The sequence below is a fragment of the Oncorhynchus masou genome, chromosome 31 (assembly GCF_036934945.1).
Source record: "Oncorhynchus masou masou isolate Uvic2021 chromosome 31, UVic_Omas_1.1, whole genome shotgun sequence".
In the NCBI taxonomy this organism is placed as follows: domain Eukaryota; kingdom Metazoa; phylum Chordata; class Actinopteri; order Salmoniformes; family Salmonidae; genus Oncorhynchus; species Oncorhynchus masou.
In genome coordinates, this window is record NC_088242.1 from 70,538,602 (window position 1) to 70,554,842 (window position 16,241).

Consider the following 16,241-nt stretch of genomic DNA (forward strand, 5'->3'; position numbering starts at 1 on the left):
ATTAATTTAACAAATTATACCACACACCTCTGTACAGAAAGTTTATTCAATTAAAACAAATAAAATCAGCTGACATAAATACTGAAAGCACCCCATTGTAAAATGTACTTGTTTCTAACCACATCATTAGCATTGTAGTTTCAACTGAGCCTTTCTGAATACAGTAAATTCCTGATGTGTACAACCGATACACGCAAACTATTTAGGAGCCGTACACATCCCATTCAAATACATTCATTGGAGATCTACATGCTCCAGGTCAGTTGTGCCATTAATTTTATTACATTTAAAATATGAATTAGACATATCTACAGTAATCTCAGGAGATTTGTTACACAAAACAGCTCTGCATGACAAGTTCTCAATGGCAAAAGCTGTGGTGCTAAAATTGTCTCCATCCTCCCAAGTCTCCAGTCAGATGCATTCCATAGGGTGAAGTGTTGGGCCTCCATGGTTATACTCTGCAGCAGTTGGTCAGAGCTTTCTTTGAACTGCTTAAACTCAACTTCACCTGTGACTCTGATTGCCGTCTCAGTTTCACATTTTTCTTAACTTCTCTGTGTTAGGAAAAAAATGGTAAGAGCTCAGTTATAGTTTAGGTATTGGTGGTAGGGATTGGATGGGAAGATTAAGATTCTTACCTTGCCAGGTGAAGTACTGCCTCCACTATATTAGTTCCCTCTTTAGCACTAGTTTCACAGAACAGGGCATTGTATGTCTGAAACACATGTAATATTGTGATTTAATATCTATTTGATGGACCCATGAACAGCTGTTATTTTGACTGGTAAAGGAGATTGTACCCTTGCCAGCCTTTCCCCATCAACAGTGCTGACACAGCTTCCCTCTGGTCGATCTTCCCGCAGGTCCACTTTATTCCCAATCACACACATTGGGAGTTGCTCATCTGTGGATTCCTGGGATAACAAGGGCACTTTGTTTTTCACTAAGTTCCTGATTTATGTGTAATCATAACAGAAAAATACATTATGGTCTCAAACTGAAATATAAACAACCATTATTTTGGCATTCCATTCCCTCAAGGACCATAAAACCCATCCACTGTGATTGTTACCTGAATCTGGTCCATCCACTCTCTGACATTAAGGAAGCTGCTTTCAGAAGTGACATCATACAGCAGTAAGACTCCATGGGCTTTACGGAAATAAGACCTGGCAATACTGCGGAACCTACAGTAATAGGGAAATCCCATTTAGTTTTTGATATTACATGACCATTTGGAATCTTCAAGCACTTCAGATTAACAGCCACATCACCAAAGATACATTATGAAACAACTTTGATTAGGCTTTTAGTATGTCAATGTACAGAAACATACCTCTCTTGTCCAGCAGTATCCCATATCTGGAGGTTTGTTTTTTCTCCATCCACCAACATCTTCTTGATTTGGAAATCAACTCCTAAGAACAACATTGTAATGGAAACAGCAATACACTTTCTGCATTGATTCTACCACTACTAAAAACGTATTGTACATGTACTTACCCAACGTCGTCTGAATATCTCCCCTGAACTCATTGAGACTCAACCGCAATAGAAAGCTGGACTTCCCTGATCCTGCATCTCCCGCCAAAACTAACCGGTACATGGGACCAGGGCACTCAGGGCCACCAGTGTCAACAAGGTCTGCTTCTGTTTGCTGAGGACCAAGTAGCATTACTTAGGTTATGGAAAATAAAACAGATACCATATTTTTATTTTACTTCACCAGGTAGGCCAGTTGAGAACAAGTTCTCATTTACAACTGTGACCTGGTGAAAATAAAGCAAAGCGATACAAACAACAGTCACACATGGGATAAACAAACGTACAGTCAATAACACAATAGAAAAATCTATATACAGTGTGTGCAAATGTAGTAAGATTAGGGAGGTAAGGCAATAAATAGGCTCTAGTGTCCAAATAATTACAATTTAGCATTGACACCGGAGTCATGTGTGCAGAAGATGAATGTGCAAGTAGAGATAATGGGGTGCAAGGAGCAAAACAAATAATATCGGGATGAGGTAGTTGGGTGGGCTATTTACAGATGGGCTGTGTACAGGTGCAATGATCGGTAAGCTGCTCTGACAGCTGATGCTTAAAGTCAGTGAGGGAGATATAAGACTCCAGCTTCAGTGATTTTTGCAATTCGTTCCAGTCACTGGCAGCAGAGAACTGGAAGGAAAGGCGGCCAAAGGAGAAGTTGGCTTTGGGGATGACCAGTGAAATATACCTGCTGGAGAGCGTGCTACGGATGGGTGCTGCTATGGTGACCAGTGAGCTGAGATAAGGTGGGGCTTTACCTAGCAAAGACTTAGAGATGACCTGGAGCCATGGGTTTGGCGACGAATATGAAGCGTGGGCCAGCCAACGAGAGCATACAGTTCGCAGTGGTGGGTGGTGTATGGGGCTTTGGTGCGGATGGCACTGTGATAGACTACATCCAATTTGCTGAGTAGTGTTAGAGGCTATTTTGTAAATGACATCGCCGAAGTCAAGGATCGGTAGGATAGTCCGTTTTGCAGCATGAGTGAAGGAGGCTTTGTTCCGAAATAGGAAGCCGATTCTATATTTAATTTTGGATTGGAGATGCTTAATGTGAGTCTGGAAGGAGAGTTTACAGTCTAACCAGACACCTAGGTATTTGTAGTTGTCCACATATTCTAAGTCAGAACCGTCCAGAGTAGTGATGGTGGGCGGGCAGGGGCAGCAATTGGTTGAAGAGCATGCATTTAGTTTTACTTGCATTTAAGAGTAGTTGGAGGCCACGGAAGGAGTGTTGTATGGCATAGAAGCTCGTCTGGAGGTTAGTTAACACAGTGTCCAAAGAAGGGCCAGAAGTATACAGAATGGTGTCGTCCGTGTAGAAGTGGATCAGAGAATCACCAGCAGCAAGAGCGACATTGATGTATGTATACAGAGAAAAGAGTCGGCCTGAGAATTGAACCCTGTGGCACCATCATAGGAGACTGCCAGAGGCCCGGACAAAAGGCCCTCCGATTTGACACATTGAACTCTATCTGAGAAGTAGTTGGGAAACCAGGCGAGGCAGTCATTTGAGTAACCAAGGCTGTTGAGTCTGCCGATAAGAATGCAGTGATTGACAGAGTTGAAAGAGAGAGGGTACAGATTGTCTAGCCCAGCTGATTTGGGGTCCAGATCTTGCAGCTCTTTCAGAACATTAGCTATCTGGATTTGGGTGAAGGAGAAGTGGGGGAGGCTTGGGCAAGTTGTTGTGGGGGGTGCAGAGCTGTTGACCGGGGTAGGGACAGCCGTAGAAAAATTCTTATTGAAATTATCGATTATCGTAGATTTATCAGTGGTGACAGTGTTTCCTAGCCTCAGTGCAATTGGCAGCTAGAAGGAGGTGCTCTTATTCTCCATGGACTTTACAGTGTCCCAGAAATCTTTGGAGTTTGTGCTACAGGATGCAATTTCTGTTTGAAAAAGCTTGCCTTTGCTTTCCTAACTGCCTGTGTATATTGGTTCCTAACTTCCCTGAAAAGTTGCATATTCGATGCTAATGCAGTACGCCACAGGATGTTTTTGTGCTGGTCAAGGGCAGTCAAGTCTGGAGTGAACCAGCATATACCAATTTCACATAAGCCTCCCTACACAATGTCTTACTGTGCTTCAAAACTGAGCATCTCAGCTCAAAGCCTTACCTTCATTGGGAAAGCAGACAAGCGTCTCCGGATGGATGACGCAATGGAACTAGCTTTGCTGGGAGCTACAGACAGTATTGCCTGACCTGCTTCCAATTTCACATCTGATATCTGGTGCAGAAATAGGTACATTCATGTATTAGAATGTGAAACGTACTAATAAAATAGTTGGTCAACCCTTGTAGTTACCCTTACCTCAATGTCTGAGGGCACATATGAGTAACTGTGGTGTACTGTTTCTGTAGAGTCATCACTGTCAGACTCGCTGCCTGAGCTTTCAGTAGTGTCCATAGGCAAGGACACACCGCTGTCCGGGTATGTATCAGCCCAGCTGGCTACATGGGAGTTGGTCGTTTTACTGGATCCTACAGTTGTGTGCGCTCCCTCTGAACTGGACTCAACATAGGGATGAAAAAATGTCAACATTAGTTAAGTGGTCAATTAATAGGTCCAGATTTCTTGGATAAGAATATAGTATGTGTACTTTATAAGCGTGCTTTGTCGAACTGGCTTCATTCTTCGAGCTGGGATTTCATTGTTGGGGGATAGCTGTGGGGAGGAAGACTTGTAACACTAATGCCTTATAAATGTTGTATAAATGTAAATATAAAAATGGGTAATGTGAGTCTTCTTTATCTTGAGTGAAAACAACCAAACTTACCCTCCTTTTACTTGATGCCACATCGTTGACTAAGGCAGAGCGCAAGCCATCATTGCTGTCATACAGCTTTTTGTTCATGGCCCTAATAGGAAGGAGTTGATGTAGAGAACATTTCAGATGCTGAACTAATCTTTTAGCCTGCCACCTTTAGAGTAGAGTCAGCGTTCATTACAATGAGCATATGGTGTGCACTGCACGGATGTGCATGCATGACTCAAAGCTATGCTTGACTACGATACAACAAAAACAATCATGAAAGGACATACTGTACTAATGAACAATCGGGTCAGACAGACTTACTGGAGAATTTCAATGTGACTGGAGTAAGACTGGTATTCAATAACCATCTTTTTCAGTTCATCACTTTCTCTGTGAAAATAGACAAATACAACATTTCTTATCAACTAGTCTGTATTTACTGAGTTGGACTTGATCCACTGGACTTGAACGTGAAGTCGGTGATCTCACCTCTCATGCTGAAGCTTCTGGTCTGCATACATGTTCTTCAGCTTGTCCATCTCTACCTGCAGAATGGAGATGTTTGTCTGCGCTTTGAAGAGAGAAGTCCGTAACTGCTCCTTTTCCTGAGGATACATAATGTAATATGTACAACATTACTGGAAAGTGCACAGGAAATAACGTTCAGGGCATTCGGAAAGTTTGCAGACCCCTTCTCTTTTTCCACATTGTTGTTGTGTTACAGCCTTATTTTAAAATGGATTAAATAATAACATACGCACACAATAGACAATGACAAAACAGCTGAAGAAAGTTTAGCAAATATAAAAAATAAACTTATTTACATAAGTATTTAAACCCTTTGCTATGAGACTTGAAATTGAGCTCAGGTGCATCCTGTTTCCATTGATCATCCTTGAGATGTTTCGACAACTTGATTGGTGTCCACTTTTGGTAAATTCAATTGATTGGACATGATTTTGAAAAGACACACACCTGTCTATATAAGGTCCCACAGTTGACAGTGCATGTCAGAGCAAAAACCAGGCTATTCAGAAAATTCATTCATCCTTAGAGCTCCAAGACAGGATTGTGTCGAGGCACAGATCTGGGGAAAGGTACCAAAAAAGTTCCACAGCATTGAAGGTCCCCAAGAACACAGTGGCCTCCATCAATCTTAAATGGAAGAAGTTCGGAACCACCGAGCCTCTGCCTAGAGCTGGCCTCCGGTCAAACTGAGCAATCGGGGGAAAGAAGGACCTTGGTCAGGAAGGTGACCAACAACCTGATGGTCACTCTGACCGAGCTCCAGACTTCCTCTGTAGAGATGGGAGAACCTTCCAGAAGGACAACCATCTCTGCAGCCTTCCACCAATCAGGCCTTTATAGTAGAGTGGCCTGATGGAAGCCATTCCTCAGTAAAAGCCACATGTCAGCCCCCTTGGAGTTTGCCAAAAGGCACCTAAAGGACTCTCAGACCATGAGAAACAAGATACTCTGGTCTGATGAAACCAAGATTGAACTCTTTGGCCTGAATGCCAAGCGTCATGTCTGGAGAAAACCTGGCACTATCCCTATGGTGAAGAATGGTGGTCGCAGCATCATGCTCTGGGGATGTTTTTCAGTGGCAGGGACTGGGAGACTAGTCAGGATCGAGGAAAATTGAACAGAGCAAAGTAGATAACCTTGATGAAAACATGCTCTAGAGCACATAGGACCTCAGACTGGGGCGAAAGTTCACCTTCCAACAGGACAATGATCCTAAGCACACAGCCAAGACAATGCAGGAGTGGCTTTGGGACAAGTCTCTTAATGTCCTTGAGTGGCCCAGCCAAAGCCCGGACTTGAACCTGATCGAACATCTCTGGAGGGCTGAAAATAGCTGTGCAGTGATGCTCCCTATCCAACCAGACAGAGCTTGAGAAGATCTGCAAAGAAGAATGGGAGCAACTCCCCATATACAGGTGTGCCAAGCTTGTAGCGTCATACCCAAGAAGACTAGGCTGTAATCGCTGCCAAAGGCTCTTCAACAAAGTACTGAGTAAGGCTTATTTCAGAATAAGGCTGTAACGTAGCAACATTTAGAAAAAGTCAAGGGGTCTGAATACTTTCCGAATGAGACTCAAGATACAGTTGTCTAACTGATTCAACATACCTGAGTCAGTTCACTTATTTGGTTCTGTAGTTTGTCAACATCCTGCCTGGAACTGTTGAGTTCAGATTCCCCTTGGGACTACAATGAAAAGGTTTCCATTAAGATTAAGCATCAATTGAAATCATATTCACAATTAAGACTGCCTGAATCTAGCTAAATAAAGTACTGCAAACATAAGCGTAGCAATCCTAGGGAAAGATTAAATAACCTTTCAACACCAACAATAATAGGTCAATAGATGAAATGTTACAAAACCTGTTTCAAATAGATGACACCTACCTTTAACAACCTGTCCATAACAGTATGCAGGTCTGCCACCTCATTCTCATGCCTTCTCTGGAGTGCCGCCATGACTCCCTCCATTCTCTTATGCTCCTACAGACAAGAAACCCAAGGAGAGACAACTTTGCTCATTGGCTCTGAACTAAAAGAGGGGCTTTCACAAAACTGTAGAAAGGGGTCTTTGTGAGAGTTTGAGCTAACTGCTCTCCCTTCTCTAAAAGGTACTTCCCCTACCACAAATATGCGGATAAAACACCTGTGCCGAGGCCCCTCTTGAAATTAAACAGTTTAATCTTAATTTCCAACAAACTATTTGCCCAAGTCTATTATATTAAACTTTTTCTCACCATTAAAACAAAAAAAATTATAAACATTTACTAAGGTATGTTTTCAATGACACCAATGCCTTTTTAATGACTTAGCCTGCTTTGTTTGTTTTTAGTTCTTAAATACTTGAGAGTGAATTACATGTTTTATTTCTAGCACAATGTGTAGAATATACTGTAGTAACTAAGTCCTCATAATACATCACTTACCTCTTCTCTCACCCTGACCTCTACACAGGCAAGCTGCTGCTGCATGTCCTCCTCCAGCTCTGTCAACTGACTGGTGTTCAGCTCCTCTGTTCTGTCGCCACACAGAGGTACATACCATTTACATGTCTGCCCTGGTTGTTCATCAAATGCAAAACAACTGCCCAAACACTAGTCCAGCAAAAGTGATGAGTCAGAAGGTGAAGGTGAGGCACGGTTTGCAAGCAATAACACATCTTCAAACACAGCAGCAACACAGCACACAGAACTACACCTTTTGGTTCTCATCTAGTGGTGAACTTTGAGCGGGCGGGACACTATTCAGTTAAATGTGTTTTATCATAATAAAAAGTGACAGCACTTGGTCCAGCCAGTCAAGAGACTCATGAGGGCCCCTAGGAGGCAAATACCACAGGTGCACAAGACTGAGATTTGCAGTGTGAGATTGAATGAATCAAAATACAGCACGTCTCGCCACTGATTAGCAAACATTCTTACAGGCACATCCATTTGCATAAGGGTTAAGATTAGGCCTAAATGGAAATATAAAAAAGGGACAACTAGGTTTACAAGTGGAAAATGGACTAGCAACTCATTTAAGAGTACTTCCTTGGGTGAGAAATGTAATCCCTATCAAGAAATGCAGCCTCCGAACTGCGAAAGCAACTCCACCCCATCTACAGTGGCAAGAAAAAGTATGTGAACCCTTTGGAAATACCTGGATTTCTGCATAAATTGGTCATAAAATTTGACCTGATCTTCATCTAGGTCACAACAATAGACAAACACAGTATGCTTAAACCAATAACAAACAATTATACATTCATGTCTTTATTGAACACACAGTGTAAACATTAATTTAATAACTTGTTGACTCTCCTTTGGCAGCAATAACCTCAACCAAACGTTTCTGTAGTTGCGGATCAGACCTGCGCAACGTTCAGGAGGAGTTTTGGACCATTCCTCTTTTCAAAACTGTTTCAGTTCAGCAATATTCATGGTATGTCTGGTATGAACTGCTCTCTTGAGGTCATGCCACAGCATCTCAAATCGGGTTGATGTCAGGACTCTGACTGGGCCACTCCAGAAGGTGTATTTTCTTCTATTGAAGCCATTCTGTTGTTGATTTACTTCTTACTTCGTTGTCCTGTTGCATCACCCAACTTCTGTTGAGCTTCAATTGGCAGACAGATAGCCTAACATAACATAATCCTGCAAAATGTCTTGATAAACTTCGGAATTTATTTTTCCGTCAATGATAGCAAGCTGTCCAGGCCCTGAGGCAGCAAAGCTGCCCCAAACCATGATGCTCCCTCCACCATACTTTACAGTTGGGATGAGGTTTTGATGTTGGTGTGCTGTGCCTTTTTTTCTCCACACACAGTGTTGTGTGTTCCTTCCAAACAACTCAACTGTAGTTTCATCTGTCCACAAAATATTTTGCCAGTAGCGCTGTGGAACATCCAGGTGCACTTTTGCAAACTTCAGACATGCAGCAATGTTTTTTTTGCACAGCAGTGGCTTCTTCCGTGGTGTCCTCCCATGAACACCATTCTTGTTTAGTGTTTTATGTATCGTAGACCCGTCAACAAAGAGGTTAGCATATTCCAGAGATTTCTGTAAGTCTTTAGCTGAAACTAGGATTCTTCTTAACCTCATTAAGCATTCTGCACTGTGCTCTTGCAGTCATCTTTGCAGGACAGCCACTTCTAGGGAGAGTAGCAACAGTGCGGAACTTTCTCCATTTATAACACTTCTTAATCTTAGGTCTTCTGAGATCTCATTTGTTCGAGGCATGGTTCACATCAGGCAATGCTTCTTGTGAATAGCAAACTCAAATTTTGAGAGTGTTTTTTATAGGGCAAGGCTGGACTCCAGGTTAGCTGACTCCTGACAGTTTATGGAGAAGTCATTAGCCTAGCGGTTCACATACTTTTCTCAACCTACACTGTGAATGTTTAAATTATGTATTCAATATAGACAAGAAAAATACAATAATTTGTGTGCTATTAGTTTAAGCACACTATGTGTGTATAATGTTGTGACTTAGATGAAGATCAGATCAAATTTGACAACCAATTTATGCAGAAATCCAGATAATTCCAAAGTGTTCACAACATGCAATTGTGTCTGATTATAATAACCTTACTGTGGGAAGCATACTGGCGCAACCAATACTTAAATTTTGTAAATGTTAACTGTTTAATAGCCCAAGCCTGATCTTGATTGAAACATTGTTGCATGGATGTCCCACAACATAAACACCACATTGTGTTTTTGGTAACACAAACAGGCAAATTACAAAGTTAACTGATATATAAATTTGTTCCATTCGTGAAGAGAACATAATTCAGACAATATAGTTTGGTAGATTGTTTCTCAATATATTGTTTTCCTCTTATTGAGGAATCTGAGCAAGAGATGCTGCTATGACACAATCCCTACCTTCTCAAACTGGTTTCCAGCTGCTCACTCTCAAGCCTGTGGTCCTTGCTTTCACTGACAAGAGCATCGACAAGTCCCTCATATTGTTGCAACAACAAAGGTTCTGAGATGTACATGGCTTGGTGAAGTTCAGCCAACTGATCCCGCAGTCTGAAAGATGAAAGATTATGGATAACCATCATTTCTACATTTGACATAGTTATAAAAACAGAGGGATGAACGCATAACGAACATCTACATATTACACCCACAGTCTACTGTAAGAGCTGTAATAGCAGGTGCAACTTTCTGTCAAACAATTGACACCAACCACCATATTTACCTTCCTGAGAGGAGACCGTTTGCATCGTCCATCCTGCTCTGGAACTCTTCCCAGGGACTCCCTTGACTTTGAGGAGACGCTCCAAAAGAGGCCAAATCCAATGTTTCTGAAACCTCTTGAAACCGTGATGAAAAATTGCTGTAATTAATACATCCATCTTCACTAGCGCCGAATTTGTTGAATAAAGTTTTGATTTCGTCTTCAGGCACATTCAGCTCTCGACAAACAACTGTAAAGTCTTCGTATTCAATCACACCAGATTTATTAATGTCACACGCTGAAAACAGTCTCTGGAGGCTGGGTTTGTCCATGACTTCGTATTTCGAGTTTAAAAGTTACATGAAGTCCGCCTTGGGAAATAAACCCTTGTGTAAAATAAAATCGATGGCTAGCAACAGGTGCAATACGTGACCATTTGATCCCCACCTTTATTTGTGTAGCCTTATTCCGCACCAGTGATCAGAATTTTAGCCCTTCAGTATGAAGTGATGAAGGCAGTAATACTTTTCCCACGCGAATGATAACTATATTCACCAGTTGACTGCTGTACAGTCAAAAAGCCACTGATTGGCTTAGCCGGCCTGAAATGGGCGTGACAGCGCTGGGGCCAAGACATCAGACTGAGAATGTGCGTCACCTGTACTTGGCTATTTTTTTTATATTTTTTTACTGTTGTTAAAAATGTCAGTGTTTGTACACGTTGTCATGCAACTCACATACTTGTTTTTTTTTATTGAGGTATCACAAATAAAGTTTAAACAAAATACACAATTTACATGTATAAAACACTCATATAAAATATTTAAATGAAATGTATCTCAACAATATTTTCAAATAGTATATGATGTATTTGCACAGGGGTGGAGAATAATTGTATATTCATTGCTAGGATGTGGCAAGTATTCTACCTATGACACCAAAGTAGGCTATTTTCCTTTCAGGTGTGGACTGCACTCTTTATCAAGAATACTTGTCTGCCTGCCATTGTTACATGGTACGCATACTCAGTAATTAACTCCACCCTACCATGTGATATCCCTAGCCATACTTATTTTTACTACTGTGACAGAAACACCACTACTAAAAAAAACCACAGAACTACACTATTAGCTTATTTGTTTTACATGATAATGCAAGAATTAGGCTCACATAAAAAAAAGACTGAACAAGTTCAACAGGAACTTTCCGTGCTGTTCTTTGCATGTTTTTATTTGAGTCTGGTGGAATGCGTCAGCAAACGCTGTGCTCCACCTTAATGTGACTAATGTGTTGACAGAAGACACAGTCACTGTTAACATTTTACTAATCAAAGAACAGAGGGGATAAAAATGGCTCACACATACTGCTTTTAAAGAACATACCAATACCAACATTCCTTACTGTAATGACAGAAATCCCTTTTTTACATTACAATAAATCTTCTGAAAGTTGTTGATAATATTGTGGCCACACAGTGGCAGTGTAAGAGCAGAATCAGGCAAGTCTGGAACTACTTCTTACACCAATACAGTATTTGGATCCATATAGCAATGACTGAACCTTTATGATATAGACAGATTTTGAACATTTGTTTGATTGGTGTATTGCTTCATAATCAAGTGCAGCAATGTGACAAGCACAACTTATGTCCTGGATCCTGTCTAAATTGAGGTTATTCTCTAATTTCATGTAGCATTACAACTATAGAGTTCATGAACCATATAGGAAACTAATTGTATCCATTTATCTTTATTTAAAAAAAATGTACATAAAGTGCTTTTATGTACAGAACAATAAAAACAACTGAAACAGTAGTGATGTATAATATAAAAAAATACAGTTCACAAGAGCTTTTTACATTGGCAGCTCAATTTACAAAGCATTTTAACATACAAACTTAAAAGACATGTTGACATGAGTCAGAGATACTTGTTACACTGTCACAATTAGAAGGCTTGGCTGAAGTGGTTCTTCAACTAACAGAGGTGCCTTACTGCAAATCAGTAGAAGCTTATAACAGCAGTCTCAAATCTTATGTAAGTATATATTCATTTGGAGCAGTGATCAAACAAGAGATTTGTATGCTGCATGTCTGAACCTATTATGCTAGATATTCAGGCTGATTTTGTTCTGCATTCGGCTAATGTATTATTGAGTTTAGATAACTTTACTCATCTGATCCAAGCTGTCATTTCTTCACTTGCAATCTTTGTCACAAAATAAAAAATAATCATGAAATGTTCAGTTGTCAAGACAATGTTTCAACTCCTTCTCCTCCCATCTTTGTTACAATTGGAGTCATTGAAACCCTGATGGAGTTCACAAGTGTTGTGGAGACCTTACCAGTATGGGATTTCTGTACAGGTTGAGACTATAATTCCATATACAGGGGTTTGCAATAGTGTCAACACAGAAATACATTGTGACTGAAGTTGAAGCCATTCTAACAGAGTTGTTGTACTGATACTGGCATTCACTCAGTGTTGTAATTGTATTGTTGGGCATGCCCAGTAGAGTCCTACAGTCTATTCTGTCGTACATATCATGCAGGTGATGCTGCTGCTGCTACCAGGTTATCCATGTGACTAATTAATGTCACAAGGACAGGAGAACACATTTAGTATCCCAAGATGTACAATTCGATTATTTAACTTTGCTTAAAAGGCATGAAAAAATAAATTGAAAACCTAATACATAATTCAACAAAATCCTAATTTGTATCCCAAACTAAGTCTTTCCAACATTCTGTGCAAAAACAACGCATTCTCAAGGTGTTTGCTGGTTCTGCACTTTCACCACAATGATACAACTTTCACCAGTCTTCTCCAATACAATACAAATGTACATTATATACAATCAGCCAACATGGCAGTCCTTTAGCAGTATGCTTTTTGCACAGCTACTTTGTCATTTTTTTAAAAATTGTCCCTTATACAAAATTCAATATCTAGAATAAGCTTAAATAAACAGTTTTACTTAGAAATCATTTTGGAATACTTGTATCACCACATTCCACAACACAATGTTGCAAGAGTTCATATTTACCACAATTTTGCACTGACATAGCAACATCTATGGAATACGAAATTGATATTCTTTCATTTTAAATGTAGAATTATTATTTATTTCCCATCATGAACAGCTGAAAACATATACCTGTTATTGGGTATTGTAATGCCTGAATAAAGCCCTTGCTTTTGGATGATAAAATATTCTGCATGTTCTATACTTTAACAATATCAGTTTCTATAGTAGTTTTTTTTAAACACACACATTCCTCCATTGACTGGTCCATAACTGCTGTGTGACCTTTCACTCCATGTTGGTAAAACCCATTTTACAGTCATTAGTGTCATTAAACCAGAGGTGATGGTTGTAACTATGACAGCTTTCACATGCACTACGTTATGAATGGCCTAAGAACATACTGTTCGGTACAGTACATGCTGAATCAGTCAGGCCCATTAAACACAAGACATTGATTTGACATGACAGTTGTGTTGGATAGGATGAAAACAGAAGATGCATGATTTAAAAACAAGTTATATTTGGCACAACAATCACTTTGTTTACATAAATTAACACGCAGGAGCTTGGTTGCCTCTGGGTGTGTCTCATCAACGACACTAAGAGCTCCATAACCCACTGGCTGATTCTCTGTTGTTGCCACTCTTCCTTTGGCTCTTCTAAACTCTGCTGTCTACTGGTCTCTGAATAACAGGACCAGAACAGAGCTATCTAAACAATGTGGTGAACAGGTTTTTATAGTCTCAGCCCACTTTAACTTGGTGACTGAATTTGGATTGAAGGAATCAGTTCCTGACTGGCACTCTGAACTAGTCATTAACCATTTTATACTGGGACTTCAGCCTAGTTACATCAACTCCAGGCCTAGTGATAGTCTTTATCTCATCCCATGCCTCTATGACACAGAAATGGCTCAAAATCACTTGCATACTAAATTGCATGTGAGTATGCCTCTTATTCTCTGTAATTAAGAATGTGCTTGCAGTCTCAAGATCAGATTTCGGTGTGACCTTTCACCCCACTTCACATGATGTGCTTTGCATAGTCTGTCTGCTCCACAATGAACAATATGTTAATACCTGGTCTAGGGTCTTCCCGAATGTCAAGAGTACATTTCAAACCTGTGAATGTCAATCTTACACAACTTAGGCACCATATCCTCCAATACTTTGGGACTTACAAACCCCATCTGTGCCACTCTGGTGGAGCAGAGCAGTGGGCCTCAACAATACCTCTCCAGTGTTATGTTATTCTGTTGTGTGTTGTTTTAACCTCACCTCATTCCAGGTGGTCACTACCTCTTTCATTCCTTCCTCATTGGTTCCTCTCCATGTCTCTCTGGTACTGCTAGCCCTTCTCTTGACCAGTGGATACCATTCTAATGCCTGTCTGGTTATGCTGCTTTGAGGTTTATGTACAGTTTAAACTGCCTTAAATTAATAGGGGCGGCAGGTAGCCTAGTGGTCAGAGCGTTGGGCCAGTAACCGAAAGGTTGCTGGATTGAATCCCGAGCTGACAAGGTAAACCTCTGTTGTTCTACCCCTGAACAAGGCAGTTAACCCACTGTTCCCCGGTAGACCGTCTTTGTAAATAAGAATTTGTTCTTAACTGACTTGCCTAGTTAAATAAAGGTGTAAAAAAATTGCTGTTATAACTAAGTCATAGGCCTAATGATCTAATGTTTGAATACGAGGTTGTTTATTCCACTGCTATCCATGCACTGAGTCTGTCTCAGTGCAGGGCTAAGCCCATGCTTATGGATGTAGGTGAGAGAGTTAAGGGTCAGTTCTTGACCCATAGAGTATCTCTCTACTTTCAATTCAATGCCAACAGAGTATTTGGACGGATTGAGTGGCAAAGCATACAAACATGACTAAACCATATACAAATTGTTACAGAAGGACAATATCAGCTGTATGTGTCCTATACCCACCATGAGCATAATTCCACGGCTTCAATAGTCTGAAGGCAATCTGTATCAGCTTCTCTTCATTGTGCTTCAGATGCACTAGAGAAAGAAGAGTCACTGAACAAGGAAATAAGAACTGACTATAGGGACAAAATGAAAAAGACAAATGTGCAAAATCAGTGTAATGAAATGTCCCTCTTTGTGAAGAGGTTGGCGGTTTTCAGTGTTCCCTCCTTTAGTGTTTTTCTTTTCTTTCACTTACAGTCCCCTCTTTCCTTACAGTTCAAAGTTAGTCACTCTGCATTACAGTTTTATCTCCTGCTCAAGTTGATCAAAGCCGTCCTCACACAATGGAGTCTTTGATCTCTGAGCCCAGTCTCACCCGAGGCCGCGGGCAGGTGTGCGAGATCTCTACAGTGCTCTCCTTCAAGTTCAGAGGCCTCTTCTCTGACTCTGAGAAGCTCTTGCTGTTGTCTGGTGATGAGCATTCATGTGACGGCGTGTTGCAGATGTAGTTGTCATTGAGGGTCTGGTAACCCTTGTGGTCTGACACAGATGCTGGAACTGTGTTGTTGCCATTCAGAGGCAAGTTTTCTGCTGGCTTCCCCACTATCCTGGGTTTCTTCTGCTGCATGTTAGGACACTCACCCTCCTTCAGCATGGACTTCATGCGGTCACGGTTCCTGTAGACCACAAACAGGGAGAAGACCACCAGGGAGAAGCCCAGCAGGGCACACACTACAATCAGCTCGTTCCAGTAGGTCTTGGTGTTGATCTGCGGTGAGCGGGTCTCTCCGGGTAGGATGATTGGCTCCTCCTGGGGGACCAGAGGGGTGCGTGAGTGGCCGATCAGGGTGGTGCTCTCCTGTCTGGCTTCACCTCTCACACAGTAGTTGGCCAAGAGTTGCCTGAAGCCCTCCTCCACTGACCAGCACTCATAGGTCTCCTGTCTGTCAGCCTGGGCCACCACCACTAGACCTCCCTCAGGACTGGGGTACAGGAAGTGACCTGCACCCTCACTGTACTCCCACTTCCTCTCAGCCAGGTTGGAGCGCAGCTTACAGGGCAACACTTTGAATGTGTTGGCTGGGATCATTATCACCTGGCATGAAGACATCCCTGCAGACAACAAAAGGAAGGGCTTTTTCATTTTTCATTTGTGAAAGCAAGTCCATCCCAGGTAGTTTGAACAAACTGCATTATTATATTACTGTGGTAGCTGAGTAGGAGTGCACTGAGAAGGAATAAATTAAATGAGCTGGGTACGAATAATGATGGTAAGGGAATATTGGAATAAAATTG

At 41.2% G+C, this 16,241-nt stretch overlaps 2 protein-coding genes across 3 annotated transcripts in view; both read right to left on the reverse strand.

The window, feature by feature from the left end:
• Positions 1–27: 27 nt before the first annotated feature.
• Positions 28–10,531, reverse strand: LOC135524358 (ras and EF-hand domain-containing protein-like). Its single transcript, XM_064951822.1, has 17 exons — positions 10,025–10,531; positions 9,703–9,852; positions 7,261–7,351; positions 6,722–6,817; positions 6,443–6,520; positions 4,798–4,913; positions 4,630–4,698; positions 4,330–4,411; positions 4,153–4,217; positions 3,864–4,059; positions 3,669–3,779; positions 1,507–1,660; positions 1,340–1,421; positions 1,076–1,190; positions 804–917; positions 642–718; positions 28–557 (listed from the first exon to the last, which is right to left on the reverse strand). Exons 1-17 carry the CDS (start codon positions 10,333–10,335, stop codon positions 455–457), a joined length of 2,010 nt encoding a protein of 669 aa, XP_064807894.1. The 5' UTR covers positions 10,336–10,531; the 3' UTR covers positions 28–454.
• Positions 10,532–11,736: 1,205 nt separating this feature from the next.
• Positions 11,737–16,241, reverse strand: part of LOC135524357 (semaphorin-4B-like) — an 85,154-nt gene continuing 80,649 nt past the window's right edge. For both annotated transcript variants that reach the window (XM_064951821.1, XM_064951820.1), the window contains one exon: positions 11,737–16,058. In XM_064951821.1, coding sequence (XP_064807893.1) covers positions 15,283–16,058 — 776 coding nt within the window. In that variant the 3' untranslated portion in view covers positions 11,737–15,282. The remainder of the gene's footprint in view (positions 16,059–16,241) is intronic.